Genomic DNA, 21,835 nt, shown 5'->3' with positions numbered 1-21,835 from the left:
GGGAGAAGAGAGAGAAGGGGGTGGAGGGAAAGGAGAGAGAGAAGGGGGGTGGAGGAAAGGAGAGAGAAGGGGGGGGGGTGGAGGAAAGGAGAGAGAGAGAGAGAGAGGGGGGTGGTGGAGGAAAGGAGGAGAGAGAGGGGGGGGTGGAGGGAAAGGAGAGAGAGAGAGAAGGGGGGGGGTGGAGGGAAAGGAGAGAGAGAAGGGGTGGAGGGGGGAAAGGAGAGGGGGGTGGAGAGAGAGAGGGGGGGGGTGGAGGGAAAGGAAAGGAGAGAGAGAAGGGGGGTGGAGGGAAAGGGAGAGAGAAGGGGGGGTGGTGGAGGGAAGGAGAGAGAGAGGGAGGGGGGTGGAGGGAAAGGAGAGAGAGAGGGGGGTGGAGGAAAGGAGAGGGAGAGAAGGGGGTGGAGGGAAAGGAGAGAGAGGGAGGGGGGTGGAGAGAAAGGAGGGAAAGGAGAGAGAGAAGGGGGGTGGAGGGAAAGGAGAGAGAGAAGGGGGGTGGAGGGAAAGGAGAGAGAGAGGGGGGGGTGGAGGGAAAGAGAGAGAGAGAAGGGGGGGGTGGAGGGAAAGGAGAGAGAGAGAGGGGGGTGGTGGAGGAAAGGAGAGAGAGAGAGAGGGGGGGGGTGGAGGGAAAGAGAGAGAGAAGGGGGGTGGAGGGAAAGGAGAGAGAGAAGAGGGGGGGGTGGAGGGAAAGGAGAGAGAGAAGGGGGGGTGGAGGGAAAGGGAGAGAGAAGAGAGAGGGGGGGGGTGGAGGGAAAGGAGAGAGAGAAGGGGGGTGGAGGAAAGGAGAGAGAGAAGAGAGAGAGAGGGGGGGGTGGAGGGAAAGGAGAGAGAGAGGGGGGTGGAGGGGAAAGGAGAGAGAGAGAGAGGGGGGGGGTGGAGGAAAGGAGAGAGAGAGAGGGGGTGGAGGGAAAGGAGAGAGAGGGGGGGGTGGAGGAAAGAGAGAGAGAGAAGGGGGGGGTGGAGGGAAAGGAAAGGAGAGAGAGAAGGGGGGGTGGAGGGAAAGGAGAGAGAGGAGGGGGGTGGAGGGAAAGGAGAGAGAGAGAGGGGGGTGGAGGAAAGGAGAGAGAGAGAGAGAGGGGGTGGAGAGAAAGGGAGAGAGAGAGAGGGGGGGGGTGGTGGAGGAAAGGGAGAGAGAGAGAGAGGGGGGGGTGGAGGAAAGGAGAGAGAGAGAAGGGGGGGGTGGAGGGAAAGGGAGAGAGAGAAGAGGGGGGGGGGGTGGAGGGAAAGGAGAGAGAGAAGGGGGGTGGAGGGAAAGGAGAGAGAGAAGGGGGTGGTGGGGAAAAGGAGAGAGAGAAGGGGGGGGGTGGAGGGAAAGGAGAGAGAGAAGGGGGGGTGGAGGGAAAGAGAGAGAGAGAAGGGGGGGGTGGAGGGAAAGAGAGAGAGAGAGGGGGGTGGAGGGAAAGGGGGGGAGAGAGAGAGAAGGGGGGTGGAGGGAAAGGAGAGAGAGAAGGGGGGGTGGAGGGAAAGGAGAGAGAGGGGGGGGAGGGAAAAGAGAGGGGGGGGGTGGAGGGGGAAAGGAGAGAGAGAGAGAGAGGGGGGGGGGTGGTGGAGGAAAGGAAAGAGAGAGAGAGAAGGGGGGGGTGGAGGGAAAGAGAGAGAGAGAAGGAGGGGGGGTGGAGGGAAAGGAGAGAGAGAAGGGGGGGTGGAGGGAAGGAGAGAGAGAAGGGGGGGGGTGGAGGGGAAGAGGGGAGAGAGAGAAGAGGGGGGGGGTGGAGGAAAAAGGAGAGAGAGAAGGGGGGTGGAGGGAGAAAGGAAGAGAGAGAAGGGGGGTGGAGGGAAAGGAGAGAGAGAGGGGGGGGGGTGGAGGGAAAGGAGAGAGAGAAGGGGGGTGGAGGGAAAGGAGAGAGAGAGAGAGAGGGGGGGTGGTGGGGGAAAGGAGAGAGAGGGAAGGGGGGGGGGTGGAGAGGGAAAGGAGAGAGAGGAGGGGGGGTGGTGGAGAAAGGAGAAGAGAGAGAGAGGAGGGGGGGTGGTGGAGAGAGAGAGGAGGTGGTGGAGGATAGAGAGGAGGTGGTGGAGGAGAGAGAAAGGGGAGAGAGGAGGTGGTGGAGGAGAGAGAAAGGGGAGAGAGGAGGTGGTGGAGGAGAGAGAAAGAGAGAGAGGAGGTGGTGGAGGAGAGAGAAAGTGGAGAGAGGAGGTGGTGGAGGAGAGAGAGAGAGGGAGAGAGGAGGTGGTAGAGGAGAGAGAAGAGGGGGGTGGTGGAGAGAGGAGAGAGAGAGAGGAGGTGGTGGAGGAGAGAGAGGTGGTGGTGGAGAGAGGGAGAGAGAGGAGGTGGTGGAGGAGAGAGAAAGGGGAGAGGAGGTGGTGGTGGTGGAGGAGAGAGAAAGGGGGTGGTGGAGGGAGAGAGGAGGTGGTGGAGGAGAGAGAAAGTGGAGAGAGGAGGTGGTGGAGGAGAGAGAAAGGGGAGAGAGGAGGTGGTGGAGGAGAGAGAAAGGGGAGAGAGGAGGTGGTGGAGGAGAGAGAAAGGGGAGAGGAGGTGGTGGAGGAGGAGAGAGAAAGGGGAGAGAGGAGGTGGTGGAGGAGAGAGAAAGGGGAGAGAGGAGGTGGTGGAGGAGAGAGAAAGGGGAGAGAGGAGGTGGTGGAGAGAGAAAGGGAAGAGAGGAGGTGGTGGAGGAGAGAGAAAGGGGAGAGAGGAGGTGGTGGAGGGGAGGAGGCAGAGAAACATTAATCTTCCCATTTCAGGTCATACACTGAACAACATATAAACTCAATATAAAGTGTTAGTCCCATGGTTCATGAGCTGAAATAAAAGACCCCAGAAATGTTCCATACACACAAAAACCTTATTTCTCTCAAATGTTGTGCACAAATTTGTTTACATCCTTGTTTGTGAGCATTTCTCATTTGTCAAAATAATCCATCCACCTGACATGTGTGGCCTATCAAGAAGCTGATTATTAAACAGCATGATTGCACAGGTGCACCTTGTGCTGGGGACAATAAAAGGCCACTTTAAAATGTGCAGTTGTGTCACAACACAATGCCACAGATGTCTCAAGTTTTGACGGAGCGTGCAATTGGCATGCTGACCGCAGGAATGTCCAACACAGCTGTTGCCAGAGAAATTATTGATCATTTCTCTACCATAAGCCGCCTCCAAACGTTACTTTAGACAATTTACCAGTACGTCCAACCAGCCTCAAAACTGTAGACCTCATGTAACCAGCCCAGGACCTCCACATACGGCTTCTTCACCTGCGGGATCGACTACATAAACTGTCGGGAACCGTCTCAGGGAAGCTCATCTGTGTGCTCGTCGTCCTCACCAGGGTCTCGACCCGACTGCAGTTCAGCTGTAACCGACTTCAGTGGGGAAATGCTCACCTCTGATGGAACCTGGCACGTTGGAGAAGTGTGCTCATCACGGACGAATCCTGGTCTCAACTTTACCGGGCAGATGGCAGACAGCGTGTGTGGAGTTGTTTATGCGAGAGGTTTGCTGACGTCAACGTTGGGAACAGAGTGCCCCATGGTGGCGATGGGGTTATGGTATAGGCTGACATACGCTACGGACAACAAACACAATTGCATTTTATCGATGTCAATTTGAATGCACAGAGATACCATGACAAGATACTGAGGTCCATTGTCGTGCCATTCATCCACCACCATCACCTCATGTTTCAGCATGATAATACACAGGCCCATGTCACAAGACTCTGTACACAATTCCTGGAAGCTGAAAATGTCCCAGTTATTCCCTGGCCTAGAAACACACGAGACAGGTCACCCAATGAGCATGTTTGGGATGCTCTGGATCGACGTGTACGACAGCGTGTTCCAGTTCCCGCAAATATCCAGCAACTTCACACAGCCATTGAAGAAGAGTGGGACAACATTCCACAGGCCACAATCAACAGCCTGATCAACTCTGTGAGAAGGAGATGTGTCGCGTTGCATGAAGCAAATGGTCACACCAGATACTGACTGGTTTTCTGATCCACGCCCCTTCCTTTTTTTTCTCTTTCATTTTGGTACAGCATCTGAATAGCCAGTCATCTGAAATGCATAGATTAGGTCCTAATTTTTTTTTTATTGACAGATTTCCTTATATGAAATGTAAAAAAAAATAAAAAAAATAAAAAAAGAAATCAGTAAAATATTTTCAATTATTTGGTTTATATTTTTTGTTCAGTGTACTATAGTCATCTAGAACACAACATATGAGTCAGATGCTTTCTTGTTGGCACAATGAGGTCAGACCGAGACTAGCCTGTACCCAGATCTGCTCTTGTCAACTGCATTGCTGTCTGCAAAAGTCCCTGTGGATCAGAAGGAGGGGGATACGTTCTTGGAAGGGGGGCTGGAGTCTGTGCACCTGCTAGGTCATGTGACAGGTGTGAGGGGTCATGATATATGCCAGCAGCCTGCTGTCTGTGCAGAAACCCGAAAGGCCTCCTCTACGAACAGCTAGACTAGAGGAACCCGAGAGGCCTCCCCAGACGAGAGGAACCCGAGAGGCCTCCCCAGACTAGAGGAACCCGAGAGGCCTCCCCAGACGAGAGGAACCCGAGAGGCCTCCCCAGACGAGAGGAACCCGAGAGGCCTCCCCAGACGAGAGGAAGCCGAGAGGCCTCCCCAGACGAGAGGAACCCGAGAGGCCTCCCCAGACGAGAGGAAGCCGAGAGGCCTCCCCAGACGAGAGGAAGCCGAGAGGCCTCCCCAGAGCCGAGAGGCCTCCCCAGACGAGGAAGCCGAGAGGCCTCCCCAGACGAGAGGAAGCCGAGAGGCCTCCCCAGACGAGAGGAAGCCGAGAGGCCTCCCCAGACGAGAGGAAGCCGAGAGGCCTCCCCAGACGAGAGAGGAAGCCGAGAGGCCTCCCCAGACGAGAGGAAGCCGAGAGGCCTCCCCCAGACGAGACGGAAGCCGAGAGGCCTCCCAGACCAGAGGCCTCCCCAGACGAGAGGACGAGAGGAAGCCGAGAGGCCTCCCCAGACGAGAGGAGGAGAGGCCTCCCCAGACGAGAGGCGAGAGGCCTCCCCAGACGAGAGAGGAAGCCGAGAGGCCTCCCCAGACGAGAGGAAGCCGAGAGGCCAGACGAGAGGAAGCGAGAGGCCCCCAGACGAGAGGAAGCGAGAGGCCTCCCCAGACGAGAGGAAGAGAGAGGCCTCCCCAGACGAGAGGAAGCGAGAGGCCTCCCCAGAGCGAGAGGAGAGGAAGCCTCCCCAGACGAGAGGAAGAGAGGCCTCCCCAGACGAGAGGAAGCGAGAGGCCTCCCCAGACGAGAGGAAGCGAGAGGCCTCCCCAGACCAGAGGCCTCCCCAGACTAGAGGAAGCGAGAGGCCTCCCCCCAGAGGCCTCCCCAGACTAGAGGAAGCGAGAGGCCTCCCCAGACGAGAGGAAGCGAGAGGCCTCCCCAGACTAGAGGAAGCGAGAGGCCCCCAGACTAGAGGAAGCGAGAGGCCTCCCAGACTAGAGGAAGCGAGAGGCCTCCCTAGACTAGAGGAGAGGCCTCCCTAGACTAGAGGCCGAGAGGCCCCCAGACTAGAGGAAGGCCTCCCTAGACCGAGAGGCCTCCCCAGACTAGAGGAACCGAGAGGCCTCCCCAGACTAGAGGAACCCGAGAGGCCTCCCCAGACTAGAGGAAGCGAGAGGCCTCCCTAGACTAGAGGAAGCGAGAGGCCTCCCTAGACTAGAGGAAGCGAGAGGCCTCCCTAGACTAGAGGAAGAGAACTAGAGGAAGCGAGAGGCCTCCCCAGACTAGAGACGAGAGGCCTCCCCAGACTAGAGGAACCGAGAGGCCTCCCCAGACTAGAGGAACCGAGAGGCCTCCCCAGACTAGAGGAACCGAGAGGCCTCCCTAGACTAGAGGAACCCGAGAGGCCTCCCCAGACTAGAGGAACCCGAGAGGCCTCCCTAGACTAGAGGAACCGAGAGGCCTCCCCTAGAGGAACGAGAGGCCTCCCCAGACGAGAGGAACCCGAGAGGCCTCCCCAGACTAGAGGAACCCGAGAGGCCTCCCCAGACGAGAGGAAGCGAGAGGCCTCCCCAGACGAGAGGAAGCGAGAGGCCTCCCCAGACTAGAGGAACCCGAGAGGCCTCCCCAGACTAGAGGAACCGAGAGGCCTCCCCAGACTAGAGGAACCCGAGAGGCCTCCCCAGGAGGAACCCGAGAGGCCTCCCCCTAGAGGAACCCGAGAGGCCTCCCAACCGAGAGGCCTCCCCAGACGAGAGGAAGCGAGAGGCCTCCCCAGAGGCCTCCTAGAGAGGAAGCGAGAGGCCTCCCCAGACTAGAGAGGAAGCGAGAGGCCTCCCCAGACTAGAGGAAGCGAGAGGCCTCCCTAGACTAGAGGAAGCGAGAGGCCTCCCTAGACTAGAGGAAGAGGCCTCCCTAGACTAGAGGAAGCGAGAGGCCTCCCTAGACTAGAGGAAGCGAGAGGCCTCCCCTAGACTAGAGGAGGAAGCGAGAGGCCTCCCTAGACTAGAGGAAGCGAGAGGCCTCCCCAGACTAGAGGAAGCGAGAGGCCTCCCCTAGACTAGAGGAAGCGAGAGGCCTCCCTAGACTAGAGGAAGGGGAGGCCTCCTCCATGTTGGTCCAGTCCCACACAGACTCTGCCTATCCCCCTCTCTCAGTATGTACAGTCCAGGATACAAGTGTGTGTGTGTGTGTGTGTGTGTGTGTGTGTGTGTGTGTGTGTGTGTGTGTGTGTGTGTGTGTGTTCACTCCTTCCTCATTTGGCAGTGAGCCTGTACTATAGATCATCTATTAATAGTTCTACTGCAGGTCACACCATGTGACCAGCCCCAGTTCTACTGTAGGTCAGACCATGTGACCAGCCCTAGTTCTACTGCAGGTCACACCATGTGACCAGCCCCAGTTCTACTGTAGGTCACTCCATGTGACTAGCTCTAGTTCTACTGTAGGTCACACCATGTGACTAGCTCTAGTTCTACTGTAGGTCACACCATGTGACCAGCTCTAGTTCTACTGTAGGTCACACCATGTGACCAGCTCTAGTTCTACTGTAGGTCACACCATGCAGCAATCACTAACTCAGAGAGGCTGCTGCCAACCAATCACAGGCCACTTTAACAATGTTGACATTTCTGACACTACTCATAAATGTATATACTGTATCTACTGCATCTTGCCTATGCCGCTCGGCCATCGCTCATCCACATATTTACATGTACATATTCTCATTCACCCCTTTTAGATGTGTGTGTATAAGGTATTTGTTGGGGAACTTGTTAGATATTACTGTACTGTTGGGAACTAGAAGCACAAGCAACTCGCAACACTCGCATTAACATCTGCATGTGACCAAAAATATTTGATGACATCTATACAAGCATTTTGCTCCGATTTTTACCTCAATATAGTGTGACATATAGTTGAAGTCGGAAGTTTACATACACTTAGGTTGGAGTCATTAAAACTCATTTTTCAACCACTCTACAAACTTCTTGTTAACGAACTATAGTTTTGGCAAGTCGGTGAGGACATCTACTTTGTACATGACAAGTAATTTTTCCAACAATTGTTTACAGACAGATTATTTCACTTATAATTCACTGTATCACAATTCCAGTGGGTAGAAGTTTACATACACTAAGTTGACTGCGCCTTCAAACAGCTTGGAAAATTCCAGAAAATTATGTCATGGGTTTAGAAGCTTCTGATAGGCTAATTGACATAATTTGAGTCAATTGGAGGTGAACCTGTGGATGTATTTCAAGGCCTACCTTCAAACTCAGAACCTCCTTGCCTGACATCATGGGAAAATCAAAAGAAATCAGCCAAGACCACAGAAAAAAATATTTGTAGACCACCACAAGTCTGGTTCATCCTTGGGAGCAATTTCCAAACGCCTGAAGGTACCAAGTTCATCTGTACAAACAATAGTACGCAAGTATAAACACCATGGGACCACGCAGCCGTCATACCGCTCAGGAAGGAGACGCGTTGTGTCTCCTAGAGATGAACGTACTTTGGTGCGAAAAGTGCAAATCAATCCCAGAACAACAGCAAAGGACCTTGTGAAGATGCTGGAGGAAACGGGTACAAAAGTATCTATATCAGTTATAACAGTTAAACGAGTCCTATATCGACACAACCTGAAAGGCCGCTCAGCAAGGAAGAAGCCACTGCTCCAAAACCACCATAAAAAAAGCCAGACTACGGTTTGCAACTGCACATGGGGACAAAGATGGTACTTTTTGGAGAAATGTCCTCTGGTCTGATGAACCGAAAATAGAACTGTTTTGCCATGATGACCATCGTTATGTTTGGAGGAAAAAGGGGAAGATTTGCAAGCTGAAGAACACCATCCCAACCGTGAAGCACGGGGGTGGCAGCATCATGTTGTCGGGGTGCTTTGCTGTAGGAGGGACTGTTGCACTTCACAAAATAGATGGCTGCATGAGGTTGGAAAATTATGTGGATATATTGAAGCAACATCTCAAGACATCAGTCAGGAAGTTAAAGCTTGGTCGCAAATGTGTCTTCCAAATGGACAATGACTCCAAGGATGGAAAAACTGGCAAAATGGCTTAAGGACAAAAATGTCAAGGTATTGGATTGGCCATCACAAAGCCCTGACCTCAATCCTATAGAACATTTGTTGGCAGAACTGAAAAAGTGTGTGCGAGCAAGGAGGCCTCCAAACCTGACTCAGTTACACCAGCTCAGTCAGGGCCAAAATTCACCCAACTTATTGTGGGAAGCTTGTGGAAGGTTACCCGAAACATTGGACTCAAGTTAAACAATTTAAAGGCAATGCGACTAAATACTAATTGAGTTTATGTAAATTTCTGACCCACTGGGAATGTGATGAAAGAAATAAAATCATTCTCCACATATTATTCAGGCATTTCACATTCTTAAAATAAAGTGGTGATCCTAACTGACCTAAAACAGTGAATTTTTTTACTGGGATTAAATGTCAGGAATTGTGAAAAAAAAGTTTAAATGTATTTGGCTGAAGTGTATGTAAACTTCCAACTTCAACTGTATGTCCTATGTGGGGTTGCAATATTCTGGTAATTTCCCCCAAATCCACTGGTTTTCCAGAAATCCCGGTTGGAGCACTCGGGAATTCCTGTTTATTCCCGCCATGATTCCGGGAATCCTCCAACTAGGATTTCTGAAAACCCTTTTGGGAGTTTTAGTACTATGTATCTAATCTGTGTACTTACGGGCTTCAAACTCGCTGAGGAGTAACAGCCTCTCTGACTGTGTCCGTTCCGTTGTGACTTTCTGGTGACACAGACGAAGCAGAACACATTTAGGGGGAATTCATCCACACACACACACAGACCCATCCACCAACCCACCCACATCCACCAACCCACACACATCCACCAACCCACACACATCCACCAACCCACACACACATACACAGACCCATCCACCAACCCACACATACACAGACCCATCCACCAACCCACCCACATCCACCAACCCACACACATCCACCAACCCACACACACATACACACATCCACCCACCAACCCACACATACACCCCCCCCCTTAAATGATTTAGATGCACTATTGTAAAGTGGCTGTTCCACTGGATGTCATAAGGTGAATTCACCAATTTGTAAGTCGCTCTGGATAAGAGCGTCTGCCAAATGACTTTAAATGTAAATGTATACACAGACCCACCCACCAACCCACACATACACATCCACCAACCAACCCACACATACACATCCACCAACCAACCCACACATACACATCCACCAACCAACCCACACATACACATCCACCAACCAACCCACACATACACATCCACCAACCAACCCACACATACACATCCACCAACCAACCCACACATACACATCCACCAACCAACCCACACATACACATCCACCAACCAACCCACACATACACATCCACCATCCACCAACCCACACATCCACCAACCCACCCACCCACCGACCCACCCACAGACCCACCCACCCACAGACCCATCCACCAACCCACACATCCACAGACCCATCCACCCACCAACCACACACCCACCCACCAACCCACCCACCAACCCACCCACCCACAGACCCACCCACCCACAGACCCACCCACCCACAGACCCACCCACCAACCCACACACAGATCCACCCACCAACCCACACATCCACAGACCCATCCACCAACCCACACATACACAGATCCACCCACCAACCCACACATACACAGATCCACCCACCAACCCACACACATCCACCCACCAACCCACACACACAGACCCATCCACCAACCCACCCACATACACAGACCCACCCACCCACCAACCCACCCACAGACCAACCCACCCATCGACCCACCTGTTTCATGATGATCCTGGCCACCAATCTGACGGTCTCTGGACACCAGTTCTCCCCATAGGAACACATGGCTGTACACTCCAACTTGTGCATCGGCCAGTCTCCCTTCTACAGGTGTGTGAAAAGAAGGCAGACAGAACATATTAGAGACGTGCTTTACTCAAGGACACAGAACGCAAGTCTGCAGGCAAGCCATCTGATGTGTGCCCCACTTGCCTTGGCAAACAAACTACTATCTATTCAAAACGGTTTCTGACAGAGAGCCAGAGGCATGAAAGATCGGCATGGCAACCACCAGAACTATTTGTCTGATTTACATATTCCTAAATGCTGTCATTATTATTATTTTAGCAGATGTTGTTATCCAGACTTATTCAGTATATATGGCCTATTCTGGAATCAAATCCACAACCCCTAACCCTACACCTGTTCCTGGAGAGATACCCTCCTGTAGGTTAATTCCAACCCTGTTCCTGGAGAGATAACCCTGTTGGTTTAAACCTACAGGAGGGTAGCTCTCCAGGAACAGGGTTGGAGAGCCCTGGTTTAAACCTACAGGGGGGTATCTCTCCAGGAACAGGGTTGGAGAGCCCTGGTTTAAACCTACCGGAGGGTAGCTCTATAGGAACAGGGTTGGAGTAAACCTACAGGAGGGTAGCTCTCCAGGAACAGGGTTGGAGTAAACCTACAGGAGGGTAGCTCTCCAGGAACAGGGTTGGAGAGGCCTGGTTTAAACCTACAGGAGGGTAGCTCTCCAGGAACAGGGTTGGAGTAAACCTACAGGAGGGTAGCTCTCCAGGAACAGGGTTGGAGAGCCCTGGTTTAAACCTACAGGAGGGTAGCTCTCCAGGAACAGGGTTGGAGAGGCCTGGTTTAAACCTACAGGAGGGTATCTCTCCAGGAACAGGGTTGGAGAGGCCTGGTTTAAACCTACAGGAGGGTATCTCTCCAGGAACAGGGTTGGAGAGGCCTGGTTTAAACCTACAGGAGGGTATCTCTCCAGGAACAGGGTTGGAGAGGCCTGGTTTAAACCTACAGGAGGGTATCTCTCCAGGAACAGGGTTGGAGAGGCCTGGTTTAAACCTACAGGAGGGTTTCTCCCCGGGAACAGGGTTGGAGAGCGGTGGGCCAGGTTTCCCAAAAGCATCTTAAGGCCAAGTTAATCGTTAAAACCTTCGTAGCAGCATCGTTAAAAATGTCAGAGCCGTTTCCCCCGAAACCATCGTTATTTAAATGTAAGCCAACGCCCGCCTCAGACCACCGCTAAGCCAACGCCCGCCTCAGACCACCGCTAAGCCAACGCCCGCCTCAGACCACCGCTAAGCCAACGCCCGCCTCAGACCACCGCTAAGCCAACGCCCGCCTCAGACCACCGCTAAGCCAACGCCCGCCTCAGACCACCGCTAACCCAACGCCCGCCTCAGACCACCGGTAACCCAACGCCCGCCTCAGACCACCGGTAACCCAACGCCCGCCTCAGACCACCGGTAACCCAACGCCCGCCTCAGACCACCGGTAACCCAACGCCCGCCTCAGACCACCGGTAACCCAACGCCCGCCTCAGACCACCGGTAACCCAACGCCCGCCTCAGACCACCGGTAACCCAACGCCCGCCTCAGACCACCGCTAAGCCAACGCCCGCCTCAGACCACCGCTAAGCCAACGCCCGCCTCAGACCACCGCTAAGCCAACGCCCGCCTCAGACCACCGCTAAGCCAACGCCCGCCTCAGACCACCGCTAAGCCAACGCCCGCCTCAGACCACCGCTAAGCCAACGCCCGCCTCAGACCACCGCTAAGCCAACGCCCGCCTCAGACCACCGCTAACCCAACGCCCGCCTCAGACCACCGCTAACCCAACGCCCGCCTCAGACCACCGCTAACCCAACGCCCGCCTCAGACCACCGCTAACCCAACGCCCGCCTCAGACCACTGCTAAGCTAACGCCCGCCTCAGACCACTGCTAAGCTAACGCCCGCCTCAGACCACTGCTAAGCTAACGCCCGCCTCAGACCACTGCTAAGCTAACGCCCGCCTCAGACCACTGCTAAGCTAACGCCCGCCTCAGACCACTGCTAAGCTAACGCCCGCCTCAGACCACTGCTAAGCTAACGCCCGCCTCAGACCACTGCTAAGCTAACGCCCGCCTCAGACCACCGCTAAGCTAACGCCCGCCTCAGACCACCGCTAAGCTAACGCCCGCCTCAGACCACTCCAACAGCTAAGTGTGTCTTTAGATGCTGTTTTTCCTCCCTCCCACGACACTTTATACACATATCTCCGCTAAACATGGATAAACCACGCGATTCTTTCTGTGACCGGGGGGAGGAGCCAGACCTCCATCTCCATGGAAACCACACACACACACACACACCCCCATCGACTCTCCCGATCGTACTCAGACAGAGGGAAATCAACCCTGGGGAGATCTTGTGGAATGCACTGTTAGCATTCAAGACTAACCGATTTAAATTTTGACAATCCATCCTGGGGATCAGAGGGAAGAATTAAAGCTGTAAAAAACACATTACTTTCCTGGACTGAGAACTGAGAGAGAGGCAACAACCGACATACAAGTCAATATACACCGAGTACATTATTAATTTCCTCTGAAAGGGGCGCTGCGATTGTGCAAAAGTGGTGGAAGTCAATGAGGATGCTAACTGGTAGCCTATTTCATGTCTATTCCTGGTTGGTGATCTCTATAGTTTCAGGGATGTGAAAGCCTGTGTTGACATAGTCCTCTCCCATTCAATCTTTTTATGAATAAGATCATATCATTTGCAGAAGTCCTGTGAATGTATTTCCCAGAAGCCCATTCATATTGATCTGCAGAGCCTCTCACCTCAATAGCTGTGTTGTATCCGGTCTTGATATCGCATCTTTTAACTACCTAATTTTCAACTTAGTCTAGTAAATAAAACAATTTAATTAATTATTTGTGGCCTTGAAGTCATTTGGGTTTTTGCAGCTCCAGAGCTAACGACTATTCAGAATGAAAACATAGTAATTGACAGTTGATTATACTAATTGTTGATACAGTAGTGATTCATGATCATTACACAGGTGCACAATGTGCTGGGACAATAAAATGCCACTCAAATGTGCACTTTTGTCACACAACACAATGCCACAGATGTCTCAAGTTTTGAATTTGGCAGTAAGTCCAACCGACCTCACGTGTAACCCCGCCAGCCCAGGACCTCCACATCTGGCTTCTTCACCTGTGGGATCGTCAGAGAACAGCCACCCAGACAGCTGATGAAACTATGGGTTTGCACAGCCAAAGAACTTCTGCACAAGCTCATCTGTATGCTCGTTGTTCTCACCAGGGTCTTCATCCGACTGCAGTTTGGTGTCGTAACCGACTAAAATTGGCAAATGCTCACCTTCGATGTCCACTGGCATGCTGGGAAAGTTCACGGACGAATCCCAGCAAGATGGAGTCGTGTGGGGGAGCGGTTTGCTGATGTTAATGTTGTGAACAGAGTGCCCCATGGTGGCGATGGGGTTATGGTATGGGCAGGCCTAAGCTACGGACAACAAACAATTGCATTTTATCGATGTCAATTTGAATGCACAGAGATACCGTGATGAGATCCTGAGGTCCATTGTCGTGCCATTCATCCACCTCCATCACCTCATGTTTCAGCATGATAATACACGGCCCCATGTCACAAGGATCTGTACACAATTCCTGGAAGCTGAACATTTTACAGTTCTTACATGGCCTGCATAGTCACCAGATGTTATCCATTGAGCATGTTTGGGATGCTCTGGATTGATGTGTAGGACAGCGTTTTCCAGTTCCCGCCAATTTCCAGCAACTTCGTACAGCCTTTGAAGACGACTGGGACATTCAACGGGCCACAATCAACAGCCTGATCAACTCTATGTGTAGGAGATGTGTCGTGCTGCATGAGGAAAATGGTCACACCAGATGCGGACTGGTTTTCTGATCCATGCCTCTACCTTTTAAGGTATCTGTGACCAACAAGATGCATATCTGTATTTCCCAGTCATGTGACTTAGGCCCTTTCAATTGACTGATTTCCTTATATGAACTGTAACTCAGTAAAATCGTTGACATGGTTGCATATTGCATTTATATTTTTGTTCAGTTAACCTGCAGCACTCCAGGAACTGAGTTGCCTAGCCCTGTCCGACAGAGGAAGGCCCAGAGCTTCCTACTTTCAGAGGAAGGCCCAGTGCTGTTGAACACAGCTCTATTTTCAGAGGAAGGCCCAGTGCTGTTGAAGACAGCTCTATTTTCAGAGGAAGGCCCAGTGCTGTTGAAGACAGCTCTATTTTCAGAGGAAGGCCCAGTGCTGTTGAAGACAGCTCTATTTTCAGAGGAAGGCCCAGTGCTGTTGAAGACAGCTCTATTTTCAGAGGAAGGCCCAGTGCTGTTGAAGACAGCTCTATTTTCAGAGGAAGGCCCAGTGCTGTTGAACACAGCTCTGTTTCAGAGGAAGGCCCAGTGCTGTTGAAGACAGCTCTATTTTCAGAGGAAGGCCCAGTGCTGTTGAAGACAGCTCTATTTTCAGAGGAAGGCCCAGTGCTGTTGAACACAGCTCTGTTTCAGAGGAAGGTCCAATGCTGTTGAACGCAGCCTAGTAGTTGTGTTACACTCGTTGTGTGGGTTCACTATGACCTTTCCTTAGGGGGATCCATTTCTCTGGAAACACACACACACACACACTTAATATACTCCAAAACATGCGCGCGCCAGTTCAGGGAAAAAGTTGGCATTTATCAAAAGTGAAATTGACGAGAGCAATTGTGTTTAGGTCTAGGGTCTTTAGACCGTACGCAGGCAGTAGTCTAATGTTTAGTGAAAATTAACACATGCTTATTCATTACAACAACAACAAAAACAATAACAGGTAAATAAGATAAGATGATCATTCGCCACTAGTGAGTAGAGCTATTTTCTATATATTTTCTAGCATTTGTTTGAAATAAGCCAAGGAATCCATTTTATTTTCCACGATCAGCAGAATAAATTCCTCCTCTTTTTCTGACTGTGTTTCATAGTCACGAAGTGGCCTAAAGGCCCGACAATGTCCCAGCTTCTCATTGAATTCAAACCCACTTTACGGTAGAATAATTGACTTCCAAGTATTTTTCTCTCTATTCAATCCGGAGTGCAGTTTGTTTTTTTTTTTACGGTAGAACAGAAGATTCCCAGGCTGATCGAACTTTGATGTAATGTCCTTAAAACAAGTCAAAATGAGGCTCAGTAGTGTGTGTGGCCTCCACGTGCCTGTATGACCTCCCTACAACACCTGGGCATGCTCATGATGAGGTGGCGGATTTCACAGAAGTGTGATTGACTTGGAGTTACATTGTGTTGTTTAAGTGTTCCCTTTATTTTTTTTGGAGCAGTGTATTATGGTTAGATTCAAATATTAATAATGTTAAAAAAATCGTTTATATATATATTTTTTTTTTTTCATGTAATAAAATTGTTTTAAAAATGAATTATCTTTGTGAATGATATTATGAATAGGAAAGGTGGAGTTGTGGCATTAACAAAAATATATGAAAATGCTCTATACAAAATTACAACCAACTGATTGCAGCATTAACGCAAACCTGGAGGAGACAAGCGAAAGGGGAGAAGGTAAGGAACTTGTTTGTCTGAACTTCATTACAGATCAAAATTTACACACAAAACAAATAAAAAAATATATAAGTTTTACTTGAGGACCAAAACGCTGACAGCGGCGCCATACAGGTGGCAAAGAGTTGGGAAGAGGTTTGATGTGCCGATTCCGTGGCACATGGTTTATGAACTGACACACAAATCTAGATTTTTTTTTAAAAGTGAGTTTTTCTATTTAAATACAAAACTTCTTGCCACAAACAGAATGCTATGTATATGGGGGAATACAACCATCTCAGCAGATTTTGCTTCGGGAAAAACAGAGTCATTAGACCACTTATTTTGGTATTGTCCCTTCGTAGCTTGTTTCTGGTCACAGGTTTAGGATAAAGGCTGAAAAATCACAACATTTATCTCAAATAAACCCTCCACTGTTGGGAGATTTGAAAAGCCATAGTCAAAACAACAATATGATAATACTTTTAAGTAAAAATATTTATCCTTATCTTACAATCTGCACATGGAAAACACAAGATGGCGGTTTCCTGTTGCTGTTTTATGGACAGAGTAGCTAAGGTGTGGGATTAAAACCTCCTGTTCTATAATAGTTGGTACTTATACTACAATGTGTTTTCAGTCCTATCTAACCAGATATAATGTATATCAAATTACTTTATTCTTGCTATGTAAGGACTGTGGAAAAACTAAATGTGTGTAGACTGTAACAAAATAAAAAGCTTAAAACAACTGAGATAGTGGATGGGACCAAAGTTTGTAACACATTTTTTTTTTTTTTACGATGTTAAAAATGTCTAAGATATGCTAAATGCTAAGGTTTGCTAATTTTGTAGCCAGTTAGCTATCTAGTTAAGTACTGAGCTTCTTGCTAAATCAAGCGTCGCTTGGTTAACAGCAGAGAATCCCCTCCTGGATCAAGAGCCTTGCCGTCTAATATTTATTTGTTTTTTTGGCGTGCAGCAAACTTTGAGTAGCCTTTTTTTGTTACTTGTATAACTTTATGAGCTGGGATGTCCTGCAAATAGTTTAGGTCAGAGACTATAAAAATGGATCATAATGCGCTAGCATTAGCATTTGCTATGGGATTTGACATGTACTTGTTAGCGTTGCTAACATTTGGATCTCAAGAGGATCAGTGGCGTTTGAAAATAGCACCCTTTGTCTTCAGTGCCTGAATTACCGAATATCCTGGGGATGTTACAAGGTCAACATTACAGTATTCACACACTGTCATATAGTAAGCATCATAACCACAAACACACTATACCTGGCAGTCGATCTCACAGTAGTAAGCTTGTTTACACTTTCCACATTTGGAGAGGCCTTCCTTCCTGCAGAGAGAGAGAGAGAGAGGGGAGAGAGAGGAATGGGGGCAGGAGAGAAGGGGGAGAGGAATGGGGGGGAGGAGAGAAGAAGAGGAGAAAGAGGAAGAGGAGAGAGAGAGAGAGGAGAGAATGTTGTCAAATCTGGTTGTTGAAAGTTGATATGAGCGAGACATCAAGGATACTAAGATATTACCTACACACCAAGCTCTCGCTGTCACACACACACACACTCCGGTGTGGGTTCGCATCCATCTCTCTTAAGGGCAGATGGTGCAAAGAAAGGTCACTTTTCTATATATATATATATATATATAAATATATAAATAAAGCTGGGCATGTCTCCAGAAACAAGTGAGGCTGTGGTGTGTCTGTGTAGGCTACATATAAAAAGGCCTGTCCTAGAGAGTCAGGAATGCCACTACTAAAGCAGGTTCCCCTCCGCTCTCTTAGCCTCACAGTGTGTCACAAACTAAAGCAGGTTCCGCTCCGCTCTCTCAGTCTCACAGTGTGTCACAAACTAAAGCAGGTTCCGCTCCGCTCTCTCAGTCTCACAGTGTGTCACAAACTAAAGCAGGTTCCGCTCCGCTCTCTCAGTCTCACGGTGTGTCACAAACTAAAGCAGGTTCCCCTCCGCTCACTCAGCCTCACGGTGTGTCACAAACTAAAGCAGGTTCCCCTCCGCTCTCTCAGCCTCACGGTGTGTCACAAACTAAAGCAGGTTCCGCTCCGCTCTCTCAGTCTCACAGTGTGTCACAAACTAAAGCAGGTTCCGCTCCGCTCTCTCAGCCTCACGGTGTGTCACAAACTAAAGCAGGTTCCGCTCCGGTCGCTCAGCCTCACAACAAACTAAAGCAGGTTCTGCTCCGGTCGCTCAGCCTCACGGTGAGTCACAAACTAAAGCAGGTTCTGCTCCGGTCGCTCAGCCTCACGGTGAGTCACAAACTAAAGCAGGTTCCGCTCCGCTCTCTTAGCCTCACGGTGTGTCACAAACTAAAGCAGGTTCCGCTCCGCTCTCTCAGCTTCACGGTGTGTCACAAACTAAAGCAGGTTCCGCTCCGCTCTCTCAGCTTCACGGTGTGTCACAAACTAAAGCAGGTTCCGCTCCGCTCTCTCAGCCTCACGGTGTGTCACAAACTAAAGCAGGTTCCCCTCCGCTCTCTTAGCCTCACAGTGTGTCACAAACTAAAGCAGGTTCCCCTCCGCTCTCTTAGCCTCACAGTGTGTCACAAACTAAAGCAGGTTCCCCTCCGCTCTCTTAGCCTCACGGTGTGTCACAAACTAAAGCAGGTTCCGCTCCGCTCGCTCAGTCTCACAGTGTGTCACTAACTAAAGCAGGTTCCGCTACACTCTCTCAGCCTCACGGTGTGTCACAAACTAAAGCAGGTTCCGCTCCGCTCGCTCAGTCTCACAGTGTGTCACTAACTAAAGCAGTTCCGTCGCTCAGTCTCACAGTGTGTCACAAACTAAAGCAGGTTCCGCTCCGCTCTCTCAGCTTCACGGTGTGTCACTAACTAAAGCAACTCAACAGTGTGTCACAAACAGCAGGTTCCGCTCCGCTCTCTCAGCCTCACGGTGTGTCACAAACTAAAGCAGGTTCAGTCGCTCAGCCTCACAACAAACTAAAGCAGGTTCTGCTCCGTCGCTCAGCCTCACGGTGAGTCACAAACTAAAGCAGGTTCCGCTCCTCCGCTCAGCCTCACAACAAACTCAGCTCGCTCAGCCTCACGGTGAGTCACAAACTAAAGCAGGTTCTGCTCCGCTCAGCCTCTCAGTGTGTCACAAACTAAAGCAGGTTCCGCTCCGCTCTCTCACGGTGTGTCACAAAAACTAAAGCAGGTTCCGCTCCGCTCAGCCTCACGGTGTGTCACAAACTAAAGCAGGTTCCGCTCCGCTCTCAGCCTCACGGTGTGTCAAACTAAAGCAGGTTCCCCTCCCTCTCAGCCTCACGGTGTGTCACAAACTAAAGCAGGTTCTGCTCCGCTCTCTCAGCTTCAGCTCAGCTTCACGGTGTGTCACAAACTAAAGCAGGTTCCGCTTCTCAGCCTCACGGTGTGTCACAAACTAAAGCAGGTTCCCTCCGCTCTCTCAGCCTCACGGTGTGTCACAAACTAAAGCAGGTTCTGCTCCGGTCTTAGCCTCACAGCACAAACTCACGGTGTGTCACAAACTAAAGCAGGTTCCGCCTCCGCTCCTCTCAGCCTCACGGTGTGTCACAAACTAAAGCAGGTTCCGCTCCGCTCTCTCAGCCTCACGGTGTGTCACAAACTAAAGCAGGTTCCGCTCCGCTCTCTCAGCTTCACGGTGTGTCACAAACTAAAGCAGGTTCCGCTCCGCTCTCTCAGCTTCACGGTGTGTCACAAACTAAAGCAGGTTCCGCTCCGCTCGCTCAGTCTCACAGTGTGTCACTAACTAAAGCAGGTTCCGCTCCGCTCTCTCAGCCTCACGGTGTGTCACAAACTAAAGCAGGTTCCGCTCCGCTCTCTCAGTCTCACAGTGTGTCACTAACTAAAGCAGGTTCCGCTCCGCTCTCTCAGCCTCACGGTGTGTCACAAACTAAAGCAGGTTCCGCTACACTCTCTCAGCCTCACGGTGTGTCACTAACTAAAGCAGGTTCCGCTACACTCTCTCAGCTACACACTCTCTCAGTCTCACAGTGTGTCACTAACTAAAGCAGGTTCCGCTACACTCTCTCAGCCTCACGGTGTGTCACAAACTAAAGCAGGTTCCGCTACACTCTCTCAGTCTCACGGTGTGTCACAAACTAAAGCAGGTTCCGCTACACTCTCTCAGACTCACGGTGTGTCACTAACTAAAGCAGGTTCCGCTACACTCTCTTAGCCTCACAGTGTGTCACTAACTAAAGCAGGTTCCGCTACACTCTCTTAGCCTCACGGTGTGTCACTAACTAAAGCAGGTTCCGCTACACTCTCTTAGCCTCACGGTGTGTCACTAACTAAAGCAGGTTCCGCTACACTCTCTTAGCCTCACGGTGTGTCACTAACTAAAGCAGGTTCCGCTCCGCTCTCTCAGTCTCACGGTGTGTCACTAACTAAAGCAGGTTCCGCTACACTCTCTTAGCCTCACGGTGTGTCACTAACTAAAGCAGGTTCCGCTCCGCTCGCTCAGCCTCACGGTGTGTCACTAACTAAAGCAGGTTCCGATACACTCTAGGTCTCAGCCTGTAGCCTTCAGACCATACAAGACCAAGGCTGGGTCAATGTAATTCCAATAAATTCAGAAACGAAACCAAATCTTCCTCGTTGAGAAGCATTGAAGAGAATTGGGATTTCAGGGTACTTTCAGGGCAGAACAGGGCAGTGGGGTGAGACAGGGATGCAGCTTAAGCCCCACCCTCTTCAACATATATATCAACAAATTGGCACGGGTACTAGAACAGTCTGCAGCACCCGGCCTCACCCTACTAGAATCTGAAGTCAAATGTCTACGGTTTGCTGATGATCTGGTGCTTCTGTCACCAACCAAGGAGGACCTACTGCAGCACCTAGATATACTGCACAGATTCGGTCAGACCTGGGCCTGACAGTAAATCTCAGTAAGACAAACATAACGGTTTTCCAAAAAGGTCCCGTTGCCAAGACCACAAATACAAATTCCATCTAGGAACCGTTGCCCAAGAGCACACAAAAAACGATACATACCTTGGCCTAAACATGAGCACCATAGGTAACTTCCACAAAGCTGTGAACGAGCTGAGAGACAAGGCAAGAAGAGCCTTCTATGCCATCAAAAGGAACATAAAATTCAACATACCAATTAGGATCTGGCTAAAAACAATACTTGAATCCATTATAGAGCCCATTGCAGTCTGTGGTACGCTCACCAACCAAGAACTCACAAAATAACAAACACCCAATTGAGACTCTGCATGTCGAATATACCAAAAATTATACTGAAGTAACGCATGATACCCGCTAATTATCAAAATCCAGAAAAGAGACGTTAAATTCTACAACCACCTAAAAGGAAGCGATTCCCAAACCTTCCATAACAAAGCCATCACCTACAGAGAAATGAACCTGGAGAAGAGTCCCCGAAGCAAGCTGGTCCTGGGGATCTGTTCAAACACAAACAGACGCCCAGGACAGCAACACAATTAACACAACCAAATCATGAGAAAACTAAAAGATAATTACTTGACACATTGGAAACAATTTACACCGAGCAAACTAGAATGCTATTTGGCCCTAAACAGAGAGTACACAGCGGCAGAATACCTGACCGCAGTGATTGACCCAAAATGAAGGAAAACTTTGACTATGTACAGACTCAAATCTATGTATAGGCGAATTCAACAGGTGTAGGTAGACCTTAACTCTATTTCTAGAACATCACTTTTGGTTAAGAAAATATTTACCAAATAAACTAACATAAAAAAAATATACAAATGAACACAAAATAAGAATAACGAGGCTATGGGTACCGAGTCAGTGTGTGGTGGTACAGGTTAGTTGAGGTAATTTGTACATGTAGGTAGGTGTGAAGTGAGGGGGGGGGGGGGGTCAGTGCAAATAGTCCAGTGGCCATTTGATTAAATTGTTCAGGAGTCTTGGGGGTAGAAACTGTTAAGGAGCCTTTTGGTCCTAGACCTGGTGCTCCGG

At 50.3% G+C, this 21,835-nt stretch overlaps 1 protein-coding gene across 1 annotated transcript in view; it reads right to left on the bottom strand.

The window, feature by feature from the left end:
* Positions 1-21,835, bottom strand: part of LOC135525493 (N-lysine methyltransferase SMYD2-A-like) — a 48,852-nt gene that overhangs the window by 14,325 nt on the left and 12,692 nt on the right. Inside the window, exons 2-4 of the mRNA XM_064953165.1 lie at positions 17,159-17,222; positions 10,266-10,373; positions 9,133-9,193 (exon numbers count right to left, since the gene is read on the bottom strand). Of these exons, the coding sequence (XP_064809237.1) occupies positions 9,133-9,193; positions 10,266-10,373; positions 17,159-17,222 (233 nt within the window). The remainder of the gene's footprint in view (positions 1-9,132; positions 9,194-10,265; positions 10,374-17,158; positions 17,223-21,835) is intronic.

This window comes from Oncorhynchus masou, chromosome 32 (assembly GCF_036934945.1).
Source record: "Oncorhynchus masou masou isolate Uvic2021 chromosome 32, UVic_Omas_1.1, whole genome shotgun sequence".
NCBI lineage: Eukaryota > Metazoa > Chordata > Actinopteri > Salmoniformes > Salmonidae > Oncorhynchus > Oncorhynchus masou.
The sequence above is the reverse complement of the archived record's forward strand: the minus strand, read 5'-3'. Positions and strand labels throughout refer to the sequence as shown.